Below are 21,534 nucleotides of genomic sequence, written 5' to 3'. Positions count from 1 at the left end.
ATGGTCCCAGAGCAGGGCCCCGCCAACAACAGCACCCTGGACTGGGAGTCGGGGCCGCCATCGGAGCCGGGGGGCAGCGGCTGGGTGGCGGCCGCGCTGTGTGTGGTCATCACGCTGACGGCGGCGGCCAACTCGCTGCTCATCGCGCTTATCTGCACGCAGCCCACGCTGCGCAACACGTCCAACTTCTTCCTGGTGTCGCTCTTCACGTCGGACCTGATGGTGGGGCTGGTGGTGATGCCGCCGGCCATGCTGAATGCGTTGTATGGGCGCTGGGTGCTGGCGCGGGGCCTCTGCCTGCTCTGGGCCGCCTTCGACGTGATGTGCTGCAGCGCCTCCATCCTCAACCTCTGCCTGATCAGCCTGGACCGCTACCTGCTCATCCTCTCGCCGCTGCGCTACAAGCTGCGCATGACGCCCCCGCGCGCTCTGGCGCTGGTCCTGAGCGCCTGGGGCCTGGCCGCGCTCGCCTCCTTCCTGCCCCTGCTGCTGGGATGGCACGAGTTGGGCCGCGCGCGGGCGCCCGCCCCGGGTCAGTGCCGCCTGCTGGCCAGCCTGCCCTTCGTCCTGGTGGCGTCGGGCCTCACCTTCTTCCTGCCGTCGGGCGCCATCTGCTTCACCTACTGCAGGATCCTGCTGGCCGCCCGCAAGCAGGCCGTGCAGGTGGCCTCCCTCACCACCGGCATGGCCGTCCAGGCCTTGGAGACGTTGCAGGTACCCGGGGCGCGCAGGGAGACCCGGGCTTGTGGGATGGAGAAGAATGAGCAGCCATTGGGTGCCCACTAGGCATCCGCCATGTAATATACAATTGCTGACGACCTCCGATTGGTCATTCCCAGTTCCCACCTTCCTTCTGAACTCCAGACTCAATGTCCAGCTGTCCACAGGACGCTCCAGGATGTGGGGCAGTCTTCTCGAAGGTAACATGTGCAACAGGGAATTCAGGGGGTCCCACCTCTCCCCACCTGCTCGTCCCCCCTTCGTCCTCATCGTGGCAAATGGCACCATCATGGCATCGCACGCCAGAAACTTAGGAACAATTTCTCTCCCTCATGCTCATGGGATTCATCTGCAAGGCCTGTTGGTGCTGCCTCTAAACATGTGTCACCTCCAATGCCACCTTCCTGATCCAAGCCACCATTGCTTCTTACCTGGGAGCCTTTGATAGTCTCCTGCTGGCTCCTCCTGCCTCCACGCCAGACCCCCTCCTATCCATTTTCTGCACAAACAAAAGCAGAAGCGTGATCACCTCACTCCCTTGCTACAAACCCTTCAGTGGCTCCCCATTGCTCTCAAGATAAAAGGGGAGACCTGTGTCAGGATCTGGCCTCGGGATCCGGTCCTGACCACCTCTCCGGCTGCACCTCTTCCCCTCCCCGCCCCTTTCTCTGCAGCAGTCCTGTGGCCCTTCTGACACTCCTAGTAGGCACCAGACTGACTCTGTGCCCAGGTCTTTGCACTGGCTGTGCCCTCTGCCTGGAATGTTCTTCCCCTGGAGCCGCCCTTGCCTGACTGAGACTCTTCTTCAGCTCACAGGTCACCCCTTCCCAGAGGCCCTCCCTGACCACACTGTCTGCAGACCTCCCTGCCCTCCCCCACCCTTTTATTCTTGATCCCGATACCCAGTTTATTTGTTGATCTGTTCATTGTCTGTCTCCCCCACTGGAGTGTAAGCTCCCACGAGGGCTGGGTGTATCTGAGTGAGTTTTGATCTCCACTGTGCATAGTAGGTGTTCACTGGTTACCTGTGAATGGGGTCGGCGCTCTTTGCTCAAGGTCTGCAGTGCCTAGAGTGGAGTGGGTCACACGGTACCCGAGTCCTATTGTTCACGCCAAGGGATGGGACTTTAGACTGACCAGGCCTGAGCCCTAGAGAATTAGGTCACAGGCCCCCAAGAAGATCCCAGATGGGCTCTCCAGTGTCATCTTGGTGTAGCCTCAGGTGGAGGAGGTGCCTGCAGGATGGGAGGTACCTTGGGTGGGGGGGTCACTGGATAGATGGGGGCTGAGAGGCTATCACCCTGGTCGGCAGCCCCCCCAGAGCGGCTTACCCGTGTCATCCCAGCAGTGACGCCCATCAAGTAGGAGGACAGGGTCTTGGGTGGACAGGAGGCCCTGGCTGCGGCCCTGCTCTCTCCCCCATCTGTACTCACTGGAGAACGTTCTTGAGTCTCAGCAGGTGGCTGTGACCCTGACTCGGTTCTGCAGCTGTAGGGCAGCTGCCCTGGGCCATCCGTCCTCTCTCCCTGGGTTCTTGTAAAGGAGCGTTTCCCAGACGTCAGGCGTTTGAGAACTGCCTTGTGGTATCTGCCTTGCTACCCCTCCGCCCACCCTCACACAAGCCTCAAGCCTCTTCATCCGTATGCACTTAGCATTTCCTTGGAGACGTCTCATTTATCTTTTTACTTCCATGAACTTATTTAGAAAGAAAACTCCTTTTCTCTTCCGGAAATGGACAGTCAGCATCCTGGCCATAAATAGAAGGTGATCACGAACACAACCTCACTGAGGTTGCAGAAGCACCAGCAGTGTTACTAAAGCCCAGCTTGGATGTGGCTGGAGATGCTGAGCCTGAGGCCGGCTTTCTCTCTGTTAGACGTTGGAGGGATGTTAAAGACACAGTACCATTGACACGAGACTTTCTCTTGGCGTAACCAGAAGAGCTGAGAGGGAACTGTAAAGGCCTGTGTTCCCACTCTGTGACTCAGTTATTTTATAGGGTGTCCACTTACCACCCAAGGGTATCTCCAATTCTCACACTCTGGGGAGCTCTGCCCCAGTGACTAAGGAGGTGAGAAGTTGGCCGGCCTCGGTCTGGATTCTCGGTTCCAGCAGTGTCTGTGATGCATAGATTTTCTTTCCATGAAGCTAACTGGCCAGGATTGTACCTGAGACTGTGGCCTCAGCACCTGGGCAGGTGTCCCCCGAATGCTAACAGCTGCAGCTCCACAGCCCTTGAGCGCTCTCTACCTGCCGGGCACTGAGCTGAGTGAACCCCCCGAACACCCAACGGGACAAGTAGTCATCATCCCTGTTTGACATCTGGGGAAACCGAGGGCAGGTGACGCCCAGGGTTGCACAGCTGGTTAGTGAGGTTCCAGCTCAGGTCTGGCTGATGCCAACGCCTGGATCTGAGCGTCGTGCTGCCTCTGGACAGTGACACGCTCTTAAAACATTGACCTCAGGGGCGCCACCCGGTGTGAGACCCTCCACGCCACCGACTGTGCCTTCTCAGTCTCCTCTACTGGGTCCTCCTGCTCCTCCACCATCCGAGGCATCCCCCGGCCTCAGTCCTCTGACCTCCTTGCTCTTTTCCCACATTCACTCAGTGAGCTGGTCTCGTGCCATGACCAGAAGTACCACCTACACACTGATGACTTCCAGCCTGGGCCACTTACTTACCACTGCCCGCAACAGAACTCCGGATTTTCCAGGCTCCAGACATCGTTCCTCCCTTGTCTTCCTCATGTCGACTAACTGATATGAGTTGCTCAGGCCAGGAACCTTGGAGGCGGCCTGGATGCCTCTCTTTTTCTCACACTGCACACCCAGCGTGCTTTCTGCTTTCAAGACACTTCTCATGTCTCGGTTGCCTCCCTTGGTCCCCTGGGCTTCTGATGCCTGGGTTATTGCAGAGATCACCCACTGGCTTCCTAAGCCCATCCTTGCTCCCTTCTGATCTTACACAGCAGCCGCAGCGATCTCTTTAAAATGCAGGTCCTGGGAATTCCCTGGCGGTCCAGTGGTTAGGACTTGTCACTTTCACTGCAAGCTGTGAGGCATGGCCAAAAAAAAAAAAAATGCAGGCCCTGTTATGTCACTCCTCTGCTCCTTCTCTGGCCTCCTTTCCTTCCACCACCCTCCACACTCCTATTTCAGTTCCCCTGGCCCCCTTGTTATTCCTTGAGCATACCAAGCACACTTCTGCCTCAGGACTTTTGCACTTGCTGCTCCCCCTGCCTGAAGTGCCGTTTCCTCACATCTCCGCACGGTTCTCCCCCTAACTTCCATCACTTTCTTCTGGCCTCTGCTTGGCTGTCTTCCCTAATCACTTCGTCAAGAGTAGTAACGGCCATACTTGTCCAGATCCCATCCAGTCCTAATTTCCTAAGTTATTCTCAGCAACAAATACCACCGCCTGACATATTATATACTTCCCCATTTACTGTTTGACTGTTTATTTCCTCCTACTAGAATGTAAGTTCTATGAGGGTGAGGACTTGTCTTGATTGCTATGTTCCCAGAACTTAGAACAGTGCCTGGCGTGTCATGAGTGGTCAGTGCACGGTGATGAGAGAAATGAAATGAACAACAGTGCTTCGCAGAGCCAGGGATTCAATCCCAACTCACATCTCTCCCTTTTCTCCCACTTTTAGAAGCAGTTCTTGTAGCTGATGAATCCTGCACTTTTTAGTACATTGATTCACTTCCTTGGTACCGTGTTGAGTACCTCCCTTGTGCTGTGGTTGCAGGGATGAGTGGGTCTGAGAAGATCCTGCCCTGTTGGAATCTACTTTCTAGCTGGAGAGAGAGACACTGATCACGAAACCCTATCATGATGAGGGCTCTGGAGCTTAGAAGAAGGGTGCCTCCGCCAGTAAACATTCAGGGTCTATTACGCCCTGTGCATACGTTTGCAAACTAGAGCAAGGAAGTCACGAAACCAAAGGCTGGGAGGAGTCTTCACGGGTCATTTAGCTGTGGCAGAATGACCCGCAGTATCTCAAGCCAGAAATGTGTTTGTGCAAATTCTTCCTACTTTCTGGAAAGCCTTTTCTCTTTATTTGAATGAGACAGTGTCAGACTCTACCATTGCCCTTGCTTCCAAACCCATTCAGACCCTAAGCGAGCCTCCTGCAGGGCAAGTTTCCTCATTGCCTGGAGAATTGCCTGCGTTTGGGGAATTTGCTTCTGGGATGCTGCGTCTACTCTGGCCTCCTGGATTGTGACCCACTTACCCCACCCAAGCTGGCCTGCCCCAGAGTCCAGCAGCATCCAGCCTGGGGACGGAGGCGTTCTCAGTGCCTGGACCTAAAGGAACTGATGAGAATGAACAGAACTTGGGGGTGTGTTAGGCCCCTTTCCTCCTCTTTCCAGCCCCACTGAACCCTTAGCTCCTTCTCCGATCCAGCCTCTAGCTTCCCCACAGAGGGGAGGGGGCTGGGCACCAGTCCCTGGAGTCCTGGCTCTTCAGGGGTTTCGGACAAGGGAGCTGAGCTGGCTGGACCATCTTTCTGTGCCTCTGTCCACCACATCTGCCTATTGATGTGGATGGCCTTTCAAAAAGCCACTGGTTGGCTCAGCGGTTTCAGTCAGGTCTTCCCAGCCCCAGGGGCTGTAAGAAAGAGTTCTGCTTAGAGGCCAGGCAGGGCATATGGGCTGGGGTTGGAGAGAAGGGTGTGAGAGGTGGTGGTGGTGCCAGAGTGAGATGCCGCCAGGGCAGGAGTGTGTGTGAGTGTGTGTGTGTGTGTGTGAAAGGTGGGTGCCCATGCGGGGATGGGACGCATCCTTGGGGGATTCCAGAGGGACCAGTGTGGGCGCTCAGCCTGCTGGGGAGCAGCAGTGGAAGGCTCAGCTGGGAGTTCCTGCGTTCTTAGTCTCTTTCTCTCTCTGCCAGAATTCCTGTGTCTCTGTGGTCAAAACCCTCTCCCTAGCCTCTTCCTCTGCACCGCATCTTTTCCCCTTTTCTATCCCCCCTCCCTCCGTTCTAGCTCACCCCTCTCTTCCTTCTGCACCCCATATCTTCCTCTCTCCCTCAATTTCTCCTCCTTTTTCTCCTCCCCCAGCTTTTTCACGCTCCATCCCCCAGCTGTGCATCATTCTGTCCTAGTGATCCATCTTCCCTCCCATCTCTGCTTCCTCCTCAGAGGAGGCTGTGATCACAGAAATATCTTGGAGGGGGAGGAGGGGGCTGAGTGGGAGGCAGAGGAGCAGAGGAGCAGAGCCGAGCATGACAGCCTTTGCTGCTGCTCAGAACGAGGTTGCCTGGTGCAGCTGGGGCAGGGCACAGGAGCTTGTGTGTCTGGCTGAGCACGGGTTCAAATCCTGCCTCTTTCCCGTCGCAGCTGGATGACTTTGGATGAGTCACTCACCTCCGTCTATCTCAGGGGTAATGCTATTTATCATTTGAGGCTGTTTGAAGAATCAATGAGATGATATATATAAACCTGGCGCACAGTAGGTGCTTGACAAATGTTAATTCCTATCCTTTCCTCTTGATGGTAAAAATGCACGGTTCTGGGGAGCTCACCCCTTTGAGATTTTCTAGGGGAAAAAATCACCCTCGCTGCCGTCAGCAGCCTCATCACCATTATGAAGGAGCCGAGGTGAACACAAATAACGATAAACAACAACAAGGTAACAATCACACGGTACTTACTGTGTGCCAGGCACTGTTCAAGTAACTTTCTATTATCTTATTTAACCCTTACTACAACCCTACGAGGTAGATGCCATTGTAATTGCCATTTTACAGATGAGAAAGCTGAGGCATAGAGAGGTAAAGTACCTTGCTTAAGTTCACTCAGCTAGTGAGTAACAGAGCCATGGTTTAAACCAGGCAGTCTGGCTCCAGGGTCTATCCTATTACCCTCACACTATGATTAGTTGATCGTACAAATTTGAAATTACACGAGGGAATACATAAGTGCATTTTAAAATGAAAATTCATCAATAACGATAAAATAAAAGACCTCTCTGACCTCATCCAATCACCTCCCACTCCTACGTCTCTCAATGTCTTTCCGGTTCTTTTTCTGTGTGTTTCCATATCTGTTTATGTACCTAAAGAAACTTAGTGCTTTGCTCTGTGTATTTTTTTGAACAGAGGGAATCATGCTGTATCTCTTGTTTGTACAACTTGCCGTTATCACTTGATACTGCATCGTGGAGATCCTTCCATTTGATCAATTCATTCTTTTAAACATCTGTGTTGCATTCTATAGTGGTAACGTACCGGGGTTTATTTAACCACTCTCCTTTTGATGGACTTTTTGGCTGTTTCCAATTTTTTTCCTATCACGAAGGGTGCTGTGGTATACACTCTTGTCCAAGCCAAGTGTAGAGACAGAGGTACGGGTTTTTATGGACATAAGGATCTGTAAGCGGACTTGCCTCCTGGAAGGGCGCTGCCAAATTGTCCTCCAGTAGCTGCCCTCTGACAGTGACAAATGCCACAGACATGTATAAGGGACATGCAAACAACAGAACGTGCCACGGGGCCATGAGGTGGCTACGGGGCAGAGAGAAGTGGGAAGGGTGAGGCTGGCATCAGCCAGAACCCAGAGTGTGGCCTGGCGGTTGCCACTGGCTTCTGCTCCATGAGGGACTCTCAGTGACAGTGGTGGGTTTTACTTGGGGATGCCATCCTCCAAAACGGAAACGGCCTGGTGAAGTGCAGTTTCTGGAGCCAGAGATGACTTTGATTCCTAACTCAGCACTTGTCTGCTGTGTGACTCCTGGGAAGTTATTTTGCCTCTCTGAACCTCATCTGCAAGATGGAGATTATAATACCTTCCTCCCATAAAGACTCAGTGGCAGAATGAACATCGCCTGCTGATGCATAGTAAGTGCTCAGTAAGTGGAGATGATCATTTGGGGTCACTGGTACTTTTATTTGAGGCTTTGTACTGGCGTGATGTGACCTTGGGAAGGTTCCCCCACCATCTGTGAGCCTAAATTCCTTCTCTCTTCCCTCTTGCTTGTGTTCTTGGGTCAACTTTTTGGGGAGAAAGAGAAGTACAGGTTTGTTCCTAGGAAGACTAGAGAGGGACTCTCAGATCATGGTTAGTCCTTCTGGATCATCCTCCCCCGATGACTGCCCCCAAAATGTCTCCCTGAGTACCTTGGTACCCTAGTGCCCTAGAGCTCTAGCAAGATCACAGCTGTCTTTTGCCCCCTCCTCAGGTCTCCAGGGGCCAGGGGATACCCATGTAGCTAGGGCTTTCTGGAGACGGCGTCTCCCTCTTCCCCATATGTCTGTCCCCACTGGTGGCAGCAATTCAAAGTCACGGCAGATCCTAGGAGATTCTTTTGGGGAAGCAGGAGCCTCTCCCTCCAGGTTGAACAGGTTGGCCCATGGGAGCCATATAGAGTTCACTCTGGAGAAGAGAAAATGAGAAGGAGAGAGAAAAGCAGATCCTCTTTTTCTTCCTTGCTATAGCATAGTGGCTCAGAGCATTTGTCCTGACATCTGTGCTGCTTTGGAAAGCTCAAGCTGCTGGCAGAAAAACAGGGCTCCCGAAGGTGCTAAAAACTCCCCCAGCCTCATGCTCATAGTGCTGACTCGACATCGGGGCTGCTGTGTATTTACACTCACTCTGTGCCAGGCACTGTGCATGCACGTATATCCACAGGTTCAAAGCAACTCCGTAAGGTGAGTATTTTCTCCCATTTTACACATGTGGAAACAGAGACTGTCAAGATCACAGGGCGAGTAAGTCGTAGAGGCATGATTTGAAGCCAGATCACTTGTCTTAAAACAAGCTCTTGCCTCTGCATAATGCAGCCCCACCAAGACAGAGGGGAGAAATCAAGGGCCTCTGTTAGGCTGCTCTGGGTGTCTTTGCTATTTGTCTAACCAGATTTCACTTGGAGAAACACATCGAAGGGTGGGAGTTGCAGTGTGCCTGTCTCCCCTCTCCTGCCACTGCCATTCCAGACCCCATAGAATGATATTGTAGGGATGCAGCTGGGGTTTCAGCACCATGGACAGCAACCAAGCCTGGCTACCCTGAGGAGGCGGGGAGAGAAAAAGGGCTGGGAGGGGAATGGGGCTTTGGTGCTCGAAGGGCTGACACAACTTGCCTTTGCCTCCTCCACCCCATTTTCATCTGGGAAGGTTGCCTGGGAATCTGGTTCCCTTCCTGCCTCCTTCTCTTTCATGTTCCCATACCCAAACTATCTTTGGTTGCCTCAAGAGCTAAGCTGGGCTCTCATGCAGTTTAGGAAATGTTGGGGGGAAACCCCTGGCTTTCAAAGCCCAGGTATATTCCCAGGCAGCCCACATGCCCCTTCATAATTCAATAAATTGTGCGCACCTCTGCATACCAGTATTTACTTAAAAATTGTCAATATAGGTGGCTCTTGCCTTGTGGAAAGCTGATGTATGAAAATCCAAATTGATTACAATACATGGTTCAGAGGAGGGCTTCACATTCCAGCTTTCATAGACCCCTAGGGGTTTCATGGATGGACTTCACAGTGGTCTCTGAACCCTCTGGACATGAGGGAACTTTTTTCTCTGTGTATTTATAAAATTTTATAAGCCTTTTGTTTTCTGAGGAGTGGTTTTGTAGATCTCATTAGAGTCTCAATGGACTCACAAAGTTGAAAAACTTAAGAGAACCTCTGGGCTAATGGGTCATCTGGGATCAGAGAGCCTGTTGAACGTTCTGGGACGCCTGCGCTCCCATTTGTAAAGTCACATTCTAACCCCTCGTGCCGTGTTCGCCGTGGAGCAGCTCCTAGCTTTTTCCTCCTCCTCTCCCCTGGTTCCCGCTCACGGAGTCCACGTGTGCGAATGGAGATGTCTGTCACTCCACAGTGAAATCTGTGTGTAAAATGCCAAGGTTGCTTGCATCCCTAGTGATTTATACAGATTTAATTGTACACGTTTGTTTTGGGCACATATTTTCAAAAATGCACTTTATTTTGTGGAGTCTGAGAGTAGTGGTGCAGACAAAACCATCACTCCAAAATATGAAGAGAATCCGTAGGCAAAGAGATTGCCAAGCCCTGGACAGCAACTGTCCTCTTTTGTCAAGTACTGTTCAATTGCAGCTAATTCGTGTAGTGCCAAAGTGCAGTGCAGGACAACACTGCCCCAAACGCAAATCCAACAGTTCAGAAGACCCACACGCCTTGCAAAGGATGACATTTGACCCTGGCCAACACACATGACCATGAGCCCCGGCACCTAGGAAATCTCACTGTACTCTCTAGAGCTCCTCGTGAAGCGCTGGGTCAGGGTCATAGCTCGGTGCAGGACCAGGACCAAGGCTCCGTCTATTTCTGGAATCAGGGCTCGGTCTGGTGCTAAAATTGGGCTCAGTCTGGTCTGGGGTTGAGGCTCAGTTTGAGATCTTGTTTATGTAGGGCTCCACCTACGGTGGGCATCAGGGGTTCAGGGCCGTGAGTGGGGCTTAGCTTATTGCTGATGTCAGGGCTCAGTCTGAAGCCAAGATCAAGGTTCAGTCGGGAGTCAGGGTCAGGCCTCAGTCTAGGACTACAACTGGAGCTCATTCAAGGGTCAGGGCGCAGTTTAATACTGGTACTAGGGCTCAGTCTAGAATTAGGAGTAAGGCTCAGTCTGTGGCTGGGAATAGGGTCAGACTGGGGCGCATTCTTCACTAAATCACGTGGCTTTCCTTTCCTCAGGTGCCCAGGACCCCGTGCCCCGGGGTGGAGTCGGCTGACAGCGGGCGTCTAGCCACCAAGCACAGCAGGAAGGCCTTGAAGGCCAGCCTGACACTGGGCATCCTGCTGGGCATGTTCTTTGTGACCTGGCTGCCCTTCTTTGTGGTCAACATAGCCCAGGTAATGCTACCACAAGGGGCAGGTGAGTCCACGCCTGGTTGGGGAGGTCCTGAGCCCCACCCCTGCCCAGACCCGGGGAGGGAGGAGGGCGGGCTGCCTCTCCGTGTGTTTATGTGTCTGTCCCATCCGTGCTGGGTGGGGTGGCCTGCGTCCCTCCTCCAGGACCAGGCATGACGTGCCCCATCCCTCCAGGCCGTGTGCGACTGCATCTCCCCGGGGCTCTTTGATGTCCTCACATGGCTGGGTTACTGCAACAGCACCATGAACCCCATCATCTACCCGCTTTTCATGCGGGACTTCAAGCGGGCCCTGGGCAGGTTCCTGCCGTGTCCCCACTGCCCCCGGGAGCGCCAGCCCAGTCTTGCCTCGCCCTCCGTGCGTACCTCTCACAGCGGCCCACGGCCGGGCCTGAGCCTGCAGCACGTGCTGCCGCTGCCCCTGCTGCCGAACTCGGACTCGGACTCGGACCCGGGCTCGGGGGGCTCCTCAGGCCTGCAACTCACGGCCCAGCTGCTGCTGCCTGGAGAGGCCACCCGGGACCCCCCGCCGCCTGCCGGGACCACTACCGCAGTCAGCTTCTTCAACGGTGATGCTGCGGAGCCCGAGCTGCAGCTGCCTCCGCTTGGTACCCCGAGGAACTGACACAGGCTTGGAGAGCTGGACCGGATGGGACCAAGTCCCTGAGGCCCTGGACCAGCTCTTGGCTAAAACCAGGATGCTACAGGTCTCCCGGGAGCCCGCTGAGCTCCAGGGGGCTGCACAGAGCCAGCTCCCCGTGCCCACTCCAGGCCTCCCACCTGGAGGGCTTGTTGCTGACTCGGTACGGTTTTCTCCAGGATGCCCCACTATTGAGTGTAACTTGTGGATGTGTGTAGAGCAAGGCTGGGGGACTCCAGGGAGTGGGGTAAGGACCTCTTGGCCCAGATTAGGATGAAGACAACCATCTCCTTTGCACGTTTCTGTCAGACTGCGTGGGAGGGACACCTGTGTCTGCAGAGGCAGCTTGGCGCTGGGCCAAATTCCTCGGTCCTCCAAGTGTGGTCCGTGGGCCGCCGCATCAGCTCCCGGGAGCCTGTTAGAAACGCACACCCCTGCCCCACCCCGACCTGGCGTTCAGCGGGTGGATCCTGCGCACGTTATGGTTTGAGCCGTGCTGGTTCAGGTGATCTTTAACCCCGAGGATGGTTTGCTAGACCGTTTTTGGACCAGTCAGGTTCTCAGGATACACCTGCCCGCGCACAAAGCATCTGAGGCTGGGAGTCAGGCAGGCCTACATGTGAACCTCTGCTTCACCACTTACCAGTCCTCGTACAAGTTACTTAACCCCTCTGAGCCTATTACTCCACGTGCAAAATGGGAGTAACGACGCCTGCTTCATAGGGTGTCTTGAGCGTTAGGATACTGCACACAGAATGCCCGGCACTCGGCAGGTGGACGGCTGGTGGTCCCTGCTGTTACAGCTCCTGGCCATCCAGCCCCCTGGCCTCTGGCTGAGGGCCAGGAAGGGCTCTTTGTTCCCACTGTTCTTCCACCTTCCTCCTCGTCTTCAGCCCCGGCCCGGGTCCCACAGCCTGGCTCGCTCTGGAAGCTGGGTAGGGCCCCCACCCCAGCTCCCAGGCGGCTGCACTGCGTCTCCTGGAGCCGAAGGGAGAGCTGGTGGCTTCTGCTCAGCACCAGGAATGGTGTTCCTCTAGCCTGGACTTCCTTGGGCCTAGAAGGGAACCAGCTGGTGGGGACAGAACCAGCCCTTGCCCACCTCCTTCTGGCCTTCCCAGGGCTCAGTGGGAGTGGTGGCCATCGGGTCAGCAGAGTTGTAGAGCTGCCCCTGGCGTGGGCTGGTGCCCTCGGGCAGGCAGGTGGACCCTGGCACAGGGGCCTGCTTTGTTCTGACGGGGGAACTCTTGGTTCCCAAAGCTTACCTACTTTAGGTTTCTTTTTAGTCAGAGGTTTTTCTCACTCTGCTTCCCACCTCCAAGTTCCATCCACCCAAACTCCCAGGGGCCTCCACTGGCGGCCTGGAGCTCTCCTTGGTGCTGAGTAGACTCAATTCTGGCCATGCCGCTGGCTGTAGAGGGGCCCTGGTGCTACTGGGGCTCCCCTCTACCCCCAGGCCTGCCCCAGTGGACTCTCAATAAACACTAGCTGAGGCGGTGACCGTGGTGTGAACTGCATTCGCTTGAGGGGCCACTCAGGCTGTAGAAGCAGCTGGTGAGGTGGGAAGAGACTCTGGGTGCAGGTGTCCTGGGTTCTGGTCCAGACTCTGCCCTGAATTTGCTTTGGGACCTCAGCAACGTCATTTCCTCTCTCGGGGCCTCAGTTTTCCGTGGGTGACATAAGCTGTTTGGATTAACAGCAGTAGGAGTTCTGTAAATAGTTTTTGAAACAAATACACGTACCAGTTTGGCTCCAACACTCTAATTCCCCTGCCTCTCCCCACTCCTTGCTGCCTCCCCTGAGCTTGGCAATATTTTCTCTGCCGGGGCCTTGGTTTCCCCGTCTGCACGATGCAGGGGGGGGGATTATCTCTGGCCCCTCATTCAGAGACAGTGGGAGGACCAAAGGGGATGGTTCCAGGGATGCAGATCCAGTGGCTAAGAGCCTGGGCTCTAGAGGCCGACTGACTGGAGCTTGAGACTGACCAGCTGTGTGATCTTGGGTAGCTTACCTAACCTCTCTGGGTCTGCAAGTGAAAATGAAGATAATAATAGAACCTACCTCATAGGGTGGTTGTGAGGGTCAACTGAGACAATGCAGGTAAGCACCCTGTACACAGTAAATACCTAATAAATGGTAGCTGTTGTTATTATTTATTGTTAGAATCATCACACCTCTGTTTCTGCTATAGGAAATCCTTTCCCCATCTAATTCATTCTCGTCACAGGCCCTGTCCACACTGCCTGCTGATCCAGCATTTTCCACCACGTTCTGTAACACTTCTTCACCACGTTCTGTAATTGTTCTGTAACAGTTATATCCAGGGCCACTACGTGGCATAACTTTGGGGGGCGCCCTTCACATCACGTCCTTATGATGCTGCCCCTGTCGTTGTGCAGTGCACAGCCTGTACGGCTGCATGTGGCACACCTCATCGGATCTCCCAAGAGCAGAGAGAATGAGCTGCCTGTCCCACTTGTCCCTGCTCTGTAGGTGTGGCAGTGGTGCCTGTGGGCGAATGGGTCGGCAGACACCAGGCTTGTGAGGCTGGGGAGCGTGGCTGGGTGGGAGCCTCAGGCTCCACAGAGCTCCTGAGCCACCTGATGGGCAACCAGACCCTAAGCTCTGACCTGCAGCACAGGAGGCCCACGGCTGGTCCAGTCCTGGGGCTCTACACTGTGCTGGGTTGACTCTGCAGAGCTCTAGCCTTGCTTCCTTGGGGAGGGGACGGTGTCTTCTTACAATCCCCCTCCTTCCAGTACCAATGTCTTCAATTTAGGAAAGACAGTGGTGGAAATTCTGCATCTCCAGAGCTCACGTGAGGGACCCGGTGGAGTGGGGTAAGAGAGCACTGCATATAGCAATCTGGGAGAATGACTCTTCCGGGGTCAGTCCAGCCCTGGGCAGGACCCCTGTGTCTCGCTGGTACAGTCGGGGCAGCCCAGTGGGTTGGGGCCCACGCCATGGCTGCAGACAGGGGGGCTCTCAGCAGGGCTGGCAGCAGCAGGAAGAGAGGCCCCTTCAGACTGGTCCAGTCTCACTGGCACTCGGGCTTGGCTGGGGTCAAGAGATGTGGCTGTGCTGGGGGTGTCTCCCAAGGGGGATGTGGGACCTTGGGTTTGCCCATCCTGGTTGGTGGTCTTATCCGATGAGGAGGGCGCTGCTGCCTGGCGAGGCTCCTCTTGGGGCAGGCTGCCTGGGGCCAGCAAGAGCCCCTTCTCGTCCCAGCCTGGCTTGGTGTGGATGCCCACGGCCTTCAGGATGACGTCCATCTGCTTGGCGTAGTCCAAGTGGCCGCTGACCTGCAGGAGGACAGTGAGTGAGGACCACGGGTGGTGGGCAGACCCCAGTCCTCCCCAGGGCTCCTGGGCCTCTCCCTCCGCATCTTCACCAACCAGTCACCAATGCCATGACTCCAACCCTCAATGATTCTCAAGCCCAGAGTGGGTGGGAAGCCTCTGGGTTCAAAGCGGCTCTAAAATTTTTTAAATAAAGAAGAAGGAAGCTTCTCTACAGAATCTGGGTCCTCTGGGGGCAGGAAAGATCCTCCTGTTATAGTTGGAGTGGAAGTTCCTGTTCTCCGCCTGCAGCTTTAGGTTACAGTGGAAGGGCTCTGTGGATCACCAGCTGTGGGACCTTGGGCAAGCCCCTGTATGCCTCTGACCTCCATGTGCCTCAGCTGTAAAATGGGGACAGTAAGAGTAGTTACATCAGAGGGTTGCTGTGAGGGTTCCTCCAGGAAAAAGCCCCCAAATCTGAAATAGAACTATGGCTAGAAAGATTGCCAGGTACTTTCTACGATTCACTCTCCCCCTTTCCCTTAATCATAAGAACTCCAGTTTATAGCTGGGTACGTTCTCCAGCCTCCCTTGTTGCTAAGTGTACTACGGTGATGAGTTCTGGCCAATGAGATGAAGCAGCAGTGTTATGCGGCGCTCCTTGGAATTCTCTTTAAAAGGGGGAGTGCTTCGCTTTTCCCCCTATTTCCTCTTTCTTGCTGGCTGGAATTCAGACAGGATGGCCAGAGCTGTGGCAGCCACCGTGAGCCATGAGTTGGCTCGCTAAGGATGGCAGAAGAGCAAGACAGGGAATTTCGGCCCCTGAAAGCTATGGAGCCACCAGCCCTGAACTGCCTCTTCTAGCCTTTGCCTATGGGACAGCATCACCGCTTGTGTGTTTAAGCCACTTCATCTGGGCCTTTATTATGGATGGAACCTTCACTAAGACAAGGGTCAAGAACTCAGAAGCGCCCACCCCCTTCTTGAGAGAAGAGAGACTCCCCTATTTTTGTGTTGGCATATATCACCGACCGAAAAATAGGGGTGTGATTGGAGTGCCCGATGCCTAACTGTGAAAATGGACAATGGTCGACACACAGTAGGTCCTTAATACCTTGTAGGAAATGAGTTTATTGAATATACTCCTTTGACAGGTACTGGTTGCTAATTGGAGGTGAAGAAATTGAGGCAGAGAGGTAAAGTGACCTGCCCAAGGTCACCCAGGTGTCAGAGCTGGGGTCTGAATCCAGGCCTGTTCACTTCATAGAAAATCAGGTGTGTGGTGGGGAAGACTTTAAAAATCATTTTCATTTTACAGATGAGAAAAGAGAAACCCAGAGAGGGGTGGTGGTTTAGCTTAACGACACACAGCACTTGAGACACTGAGAGCAGAGGCTGCTCCGCTCAAATCTTCTCCCTGAGATGGACCCTTGCACTCTCCCCAGCCAGCCTAGGGTGCCTGCTTTAGTGCCAAGGGCAAGCACAAGACAGAACAGTCCTCCAAGGCTGAAGAGGAAGGTTTTTGTCTAAAAAGGAGACAGGAAAGCACTGGGGAGGCTTGTGCTGGGGCGCTTAGGAAGCAACACAAAGGCTCGGCTGGTAACACCTGCATTTCCATTCGAATCGCAAATCACACCGGGTTATTCCAATGACTTTGCAAGAACACAAAAGACAATTCCCTGTACAGTTTTGTTATTTTCTCATAACCTGCTTACTTCTTGTTCTTTTCTTTACAACCACTTTTAAAGAGTGTTCAGTGAAAACACACACATGTATACACACAGAAGAGGCTTTTCAGATCCCTGGGTTCAGGGTGGAGGTCAAGGTAGGGCAGCATCTTTCCATAGCGGGTGGACATTAGTGGCTGCATGGCGCTAGAAAGAACCTAAGTTTGGAATCAGAGACACGGGGGCTCCAGACTTGGCTCTGTCTCTTTCTAGTAACTGGGTGAGTCTGTACAACGTCCTGAGACCCAGCTTCCCTGTCTGTAAAATGAGGATCATGACACCTCATACCTTGAATGTCTGCTATGAGAGCTCCAAGGGCCTGGGACTTAGTGGGAACTATTCTGTTCCCTATATGACCCCAAACACTTTTATAGGGACATTACACAATTAGGGTTAGTGATACCCATCGCATGGGGTTGGTGGGAAGATATAATACAAACCACAAGGCACAGCACCTGGTACACAGTAGGTGCTCCATGAATATGAGTTCCTTTTAATTTAATTTTCTTGGAAGGAGGGATAGAAGGTAGGGAGTGAGCTAGGCAGATCCATTCAGGAACCCAAAACGGCTGCTGAAGCTCCAGCCATCACATCTGAATTCGGGCCAGCAGTAACCTAGACCCACAGGGACAAACAAGGATGACCTCCCTATACCTTTTTAATGTTGGTGAAGGGCTGGTACTCGGGCTGGGTGGAGGCAGGCAGGACAGGAAGGGAGGGAGGTGTTTACGGCTACTGGCTACAGCTGATTCCAGATGGAAATTCCACTGTGCAGCTGCCCTAGAATGCAGAGCTCTGGACCTTCTTGGCTACAAGCTGGTCCAGGTCTCAGCCAGGCCTCGTCCCTGATCTGCCAATTCTGCAAAGACCCAGAGGCAGAACTGGCTGGCAGAGTTCCAATTGTACAGGTAGCCAGAGGGGTGGGAGAGCAGGAGTGAAGTGGATGGGAAAAGCATCCCTTCTGAGCAGTGGAACATTCTGGCGTGGCTGATGCTGGATAAAGATTTCAGCCCAAGACCATCTCCCTGGCTGGCTGTCTAGACTGAAATCTGCCACCTGTCCGGATATGCTGGATGTCCCTGGTGCTGAGGAGCCTCCCTGACCTTCCCACGCTGGTTACGGACCCTTCCTGGGACTCCCCTGCAACAGCACTCACTACACACCATCGTCTTCATCTGCTTGCATCTGTCTGTGTTCTGATAGACCGTGTGAGCTGAGGAGGTGCACACCTTTAACTCACCTCTACTCCCCACATACAGCCCTGTACGCTGTGGGTGCTCAGGGTAACCAGAGCCACACAGGATGAATGGGCCTCAGCGCTTCTGGTTTCCTGCCTTGCAAGACACCTTGACTTACCCAAACCAAAGCTGCTGCCACCTGTCTCTGCCTGGCCAACAATTCCCAAGCCTATCAGGCCCCCTGGGGTTCCTTTACTTCTTGGGCCTCAGTTTCCTCCTCTGTAAAATGGGGCTAATAAAGATACGTACACCATACACCATGTGGGCTGGTTGTGAGGATTCAACGAGATAATACACGTCACAGGCTTATTGGCCTAGAGTTGGAGGTCACTGACTGGAAGCCACAGAGGTGCGTGAATGCAGACAGTGTGAACGCACTGGTTAAGAGCCCAGGCTCGGAGGTAGGTTCCCTAGTTCATCTGGCTCTGCCACTCACATGCAGTGTCCCTTCCTGCGGCCTCAGTTTCTATCCCTGTACAATGGGGTTATTATCCCTACTTCATGGGACAGCTACGGGGATCAAGTGACATAAGGTCTGTAAACCATGCAGACACTGACTATTGTTGTTATTATTGTTATTATTCGTGAATGTCTATTGTGTGCCAAGCCCTGTGCTAAGCTCGAGAAGCCAGCTGGCGTTCTTTTGGGACACCAAGACTCCAGAGACCCTGGGCTCTGGAGAAACCTCGTGACGTGGCCCCCGGGGTGGCAGAAATCCCCACCCGCTGCAACCCAGTCCCCACACAGGAGAGCCTGAAAGGTGGGCAGGCAGCCTGGCCTTTGTCTGCTCCGTTCACCAGAGATGCCCTCTGCCTGCGACAGGGCCTGCCCCTGGCTCACTCCTGCTCAGGCTTGTCCTGAGATCAGGAGCCGCCGCAGACCACGTTTGTGTCCCGTGGCTGACGCTGGGGGGACGCTCAGAGGGCTCTGCCCACGCCAGCCCAGCAGGGAGAAGGAAATTCTCCTGTAGAAGGTCCTGTAGGTTTCTGCTCCGAGCACAGGGCAGCCAGTGCTTCGCAACAGCAGTCACGAGGACTCTTTTGCCAGCAACCTCTCTTCCAGCAAGAATTTTGAAGGAAAAGAGGAGGGCAGCACAAAGGCAATGCTAATTACCTCCAATTACCCAGAAGAGGAAAGCACTGCTTTTTGTGATGTGCTCCTAATGCGATAAAGAGCTATTGTTAGGCAGGAGCTGGGAAGCTGCCGTGAAGGCAGTCTGAGTGGGGAGAGGAGTCTCTGAAGCTGTGGTCCCAGAGGCAGAACTGAAGGTGGACACAGCGGCAGGAGACGCGGGAACCAGCATTAAACGAGGGCCTACTGTGCACCAACCATCTCGCATGTGCCCTGGAAGACAGGTGATATCTCTTGTTTCTAGGATGAGGAAATCGAGGCACAGAGAGGTTCAGTCACTGGCCTAAGGTCACACAGCCAGTATACCAGTGGCAGAGCCTGGATTCTAAGCCAGGCCTCTCCGGCACCAAAGGCTGTGCTCTTCCCACTGTATCCCATTCAGGGGCTTCCCAGGGCAGAAACTATCTTTCAGGGGCTTTGTAGCATTTAAAGGAAATTTTCATTTGAAAGGAACATTCAGCCATTCCTTTTCACATTTGATTCCTGTGGCAGAGGAAGACCCCTGGAGTGGTGAGGCATCAAGTCACTTCTCCCCTTCACCCCATCAGGGTACAGGGACCCTCAAACAGGACAGAGACCCCTGGACATGGGCCAGGAGGCATCACTGAGTCCTGCTGTTTCCTGGTCTTGTTACCCAGCTTTCCTCACTCCTACAGGGAGGTGTACAGCACAGGCTCTGGACCTGGTTTCAGAGACCAGATCTATGACTCTCTGGCTACACTGAACCTATTCTCTCAAGCCTCAGTTTTCCAGTCTGTGACTTGGGGATGCCCAGTACCCACTGTACGGGATTGCTGTGAGATTGACATCACGTGAAGCAAGTCTATCAGGGATAAAGATGATCTAAGGAGATGGCTCTAGGGCTTGAAGTTCATGTCTGTCCTGGGAAGACTGCCTCCTGAATTAGGAGTGATAAGTTTCATGGGTGGATGAGTCTAGAAACTCTTCTTATTCTTGGACCAATACCAGCCCCTAAAGCTGCCGGTCAGGAAGACACGGGACTGCTTCACTCGTGTTGTCTGGTGGGTCAGGACTTGTGAGCTAGGGCCCTGGGAGTCTGGGGGAGTGAAGATATAAGCCAGGACAAATTGGCCCCAGTGACATGGTGGCAGGCTGGGTGGGAGGCCCAGGGGACCTCGGGGCAAGGTCACGGCCCACGAGCTTCAGTGGCAGCAGTGCCTGATAACGTTCTGGTTTTAAGTTTTTGCGCTAGAATCCCCCTGTGCTCTCTTCAACCCTCAGTCAAGTTTCAATAAGCGTGCAATCCAGCATTGGCTGTGCTGGTGGGGGTGGGTCAGGGTGCCCGGCTTCCCCTACGACGAGGTGCAGTGTGTGTGCGTGCGTGCATGCGTGTGTGTGTGTGCGTGTGTGTGTGTCGCCGGGCCAGGCTGCTGTTGAAGCTGAAGGGAGAAGCCAGGGTCCTCCGGGGTGCCCCTCCCCAGGGGAGTTTTCAGATGCCCAGGGAGGGGCCTGGACTGTCTGCTCTCAGGTAGGATGGTGCGGCTGGCTCAAATTACTGATGTGGTACCTGGGGAAATTGGGTTACGCTCAGGAAATGCTTGGTACTTGATAAACGGCAGCCGGCAATGTAATCATTGGAAAACAAAGTTCCTGTTCTCGTGAACCTTGCAACCCGGGAATTTTCACTGGCTGAGTTTGCCTGGGGACATAACTGCAGCTCAGTATATCCTCACCCTCCCGGCAGCCGGCACCTCTGCCACTGGTTCTCACATCTACCCAACGGGGGCGATGCCCACTGGCTTCAGTCCTGCTCAGCCCTGTCCCTGCTCTGTGACCCTGGGCAAGTCCCTCAGCCTCTCAAAGCCTCAGGGTCCTCATCTGTACAGTGGGGATACGGATACTGCAAAAGGTATGAAGCTATTATTAACTCCCTATGACAGACATGTGGTGGGTGGACGAGGTTCCTTCAAGCCCAAAAGATGGCTCTAGAAACTCAAATTAGGTTTGTGTAGCTGCTGGGGTGGGCTCCCTCGCATTGCATTCCATTCCCAGCAAGAATTCTTTTCATTGTCTGCCCTGCCTAGTCTGAGATATGTAAGAATCTTTGGGGAGTATGTTTAAAATGCAGACTTTCAGGCTCCACCTCCTAGAGACTGATTTAGGAGGTCTGGGCAGTGGGGCTCTGGGATCTGCATTTTAAATAAACTCTTCAGGTGATTCCAAGGTGGGGGACCTGGGAACACACTTTCCCTGCTCTGTATTCCACGGTTTCACAGCCTGGAAATTGGGTGCTTCTGCTCTGGTCCAGCCTCAATGCCTCCACTTGTGTCCTCTGGTTGTTTTGGTTACTTCCAGGAGAAATAGACTGTCCTGACCAGTAACGTCGGCTGGGGGAGTGAGTGGGGGCGGTGGGAGGAGGAGTCGGGAGGCGTAGTGGGAGGGCAGTAATATAGGGGCAAGAGCAATGGGCTCTGGAGGTTCAAATCCAGGCTATTAGTTGCTAGTTGTGTGATGGGAACTTTTCTAAGTCTCAGTTTCCTAATCTGTGAAATGGCGATAATAGTGCCTGCCCCAGAGGCCTGGGGACAATGCCCCAGCACAAGGATGGTGCCCGTGAACAGGAGTTACCTCTTCCCAAGTGAATTCTCATGACCTCCCTCCTCTGGGGTGGACTGAGCCCGGGCCAGTGTCCCTGGGACCTGGGTTGCTGGGCTGGAGTAACGAAGTGCCCAGCCCTCCAGCCCCGGGAGGGACAGGTGATACTCACCATGGAGGACAGGTCCACGTTCTCCACCCTCTTGTCCTGCAGCAGCACGGGCTGTAGGCCGGCCACTCGGAGCTTCACGGAGGACGTGCGGTAGACAAAGCTCAAGAGCCAGTCCCCACTGTGGGCAGAGAGGACGGAGTGAGAAGGGCGGATGTCAGCCTCTGAGGGCCCTGCCTCGCCCCGGGGGAGCCTGGTGGGACGGGAGCTTCTGTGGGAGACCAGGGCCCCGCTGCACCCGTGTA

General features: G+C 54.2%; 2 protein-coding genes across 5 annotated transcripts in view; one reads left to right on the top strand and one right to left on the bottom strand.

The window, feature by feature from the left end:
• HTR6 (5-hydroxytryptamine receptor 6) lies at positions 1-13,629 on the top strand. The gene is made up of 3 exons (XM_060141244.1): positions 1-714; positions 10,378-10,536; positions 10,729-13,629. Exons 1-3 carry the CDS (start codon positions 1-3, stop codon positions 11,176-11,178), a joined length of 1,323 nt encoding a protein of 440 aa, XP_059997227.1. The 3' UTR covers positions 11,179-13,629.
• The window catches only part of TMCO4 (transmembrane and coiled-coil domains 4), a 95,670-nt gene continuing 87,460 nt past the window's right edge, over positions 13,325-21,534 (bottom strand). For all 4 annotated transcript variants that reach the window (XM_060141238.1, XM_060141237.1, XM_060141239.1 and 1 more), the window contains 2 exons: positions 21,293-21,410; positions 13,325-14,492 (listed from right to left, as the gene is read on the bottom strand). In XM_060141238.1, coding sequence (XP_059997221.1) covers positions 14,079-14,492; positions 21,293-21,410 — 532 coding nt within the window. In that variant the 3' untranslated portion in view covers positions 13,325-14,078. The remainder of the gene's footprint in view (positions 14,493-21,292; positions 21,411-21,534) is intronic.

The sequence above is a fragment of the Lagenorhynchus albirostris genome, chromosome 2 (assembly GCF_949774975.1).
Source record: "Lagenorhynchus albirostris chromosome 2, mLagAlb1.1, whole genome shotgun sequence".
Taxonomy (NCBI): domain Eukaryota; kingdom Metazoa; phylum Chordata; class Mammalia; order Artiodactyla; family Delphinidae; genus Lagenorhynchus; species Lagenorhynchus albirostris.
The sequence above is the reverse complement of the archived record's forward strand: the minus strand, read 5'-3'. Positions and strand labels throughout refer to the sequence as shown.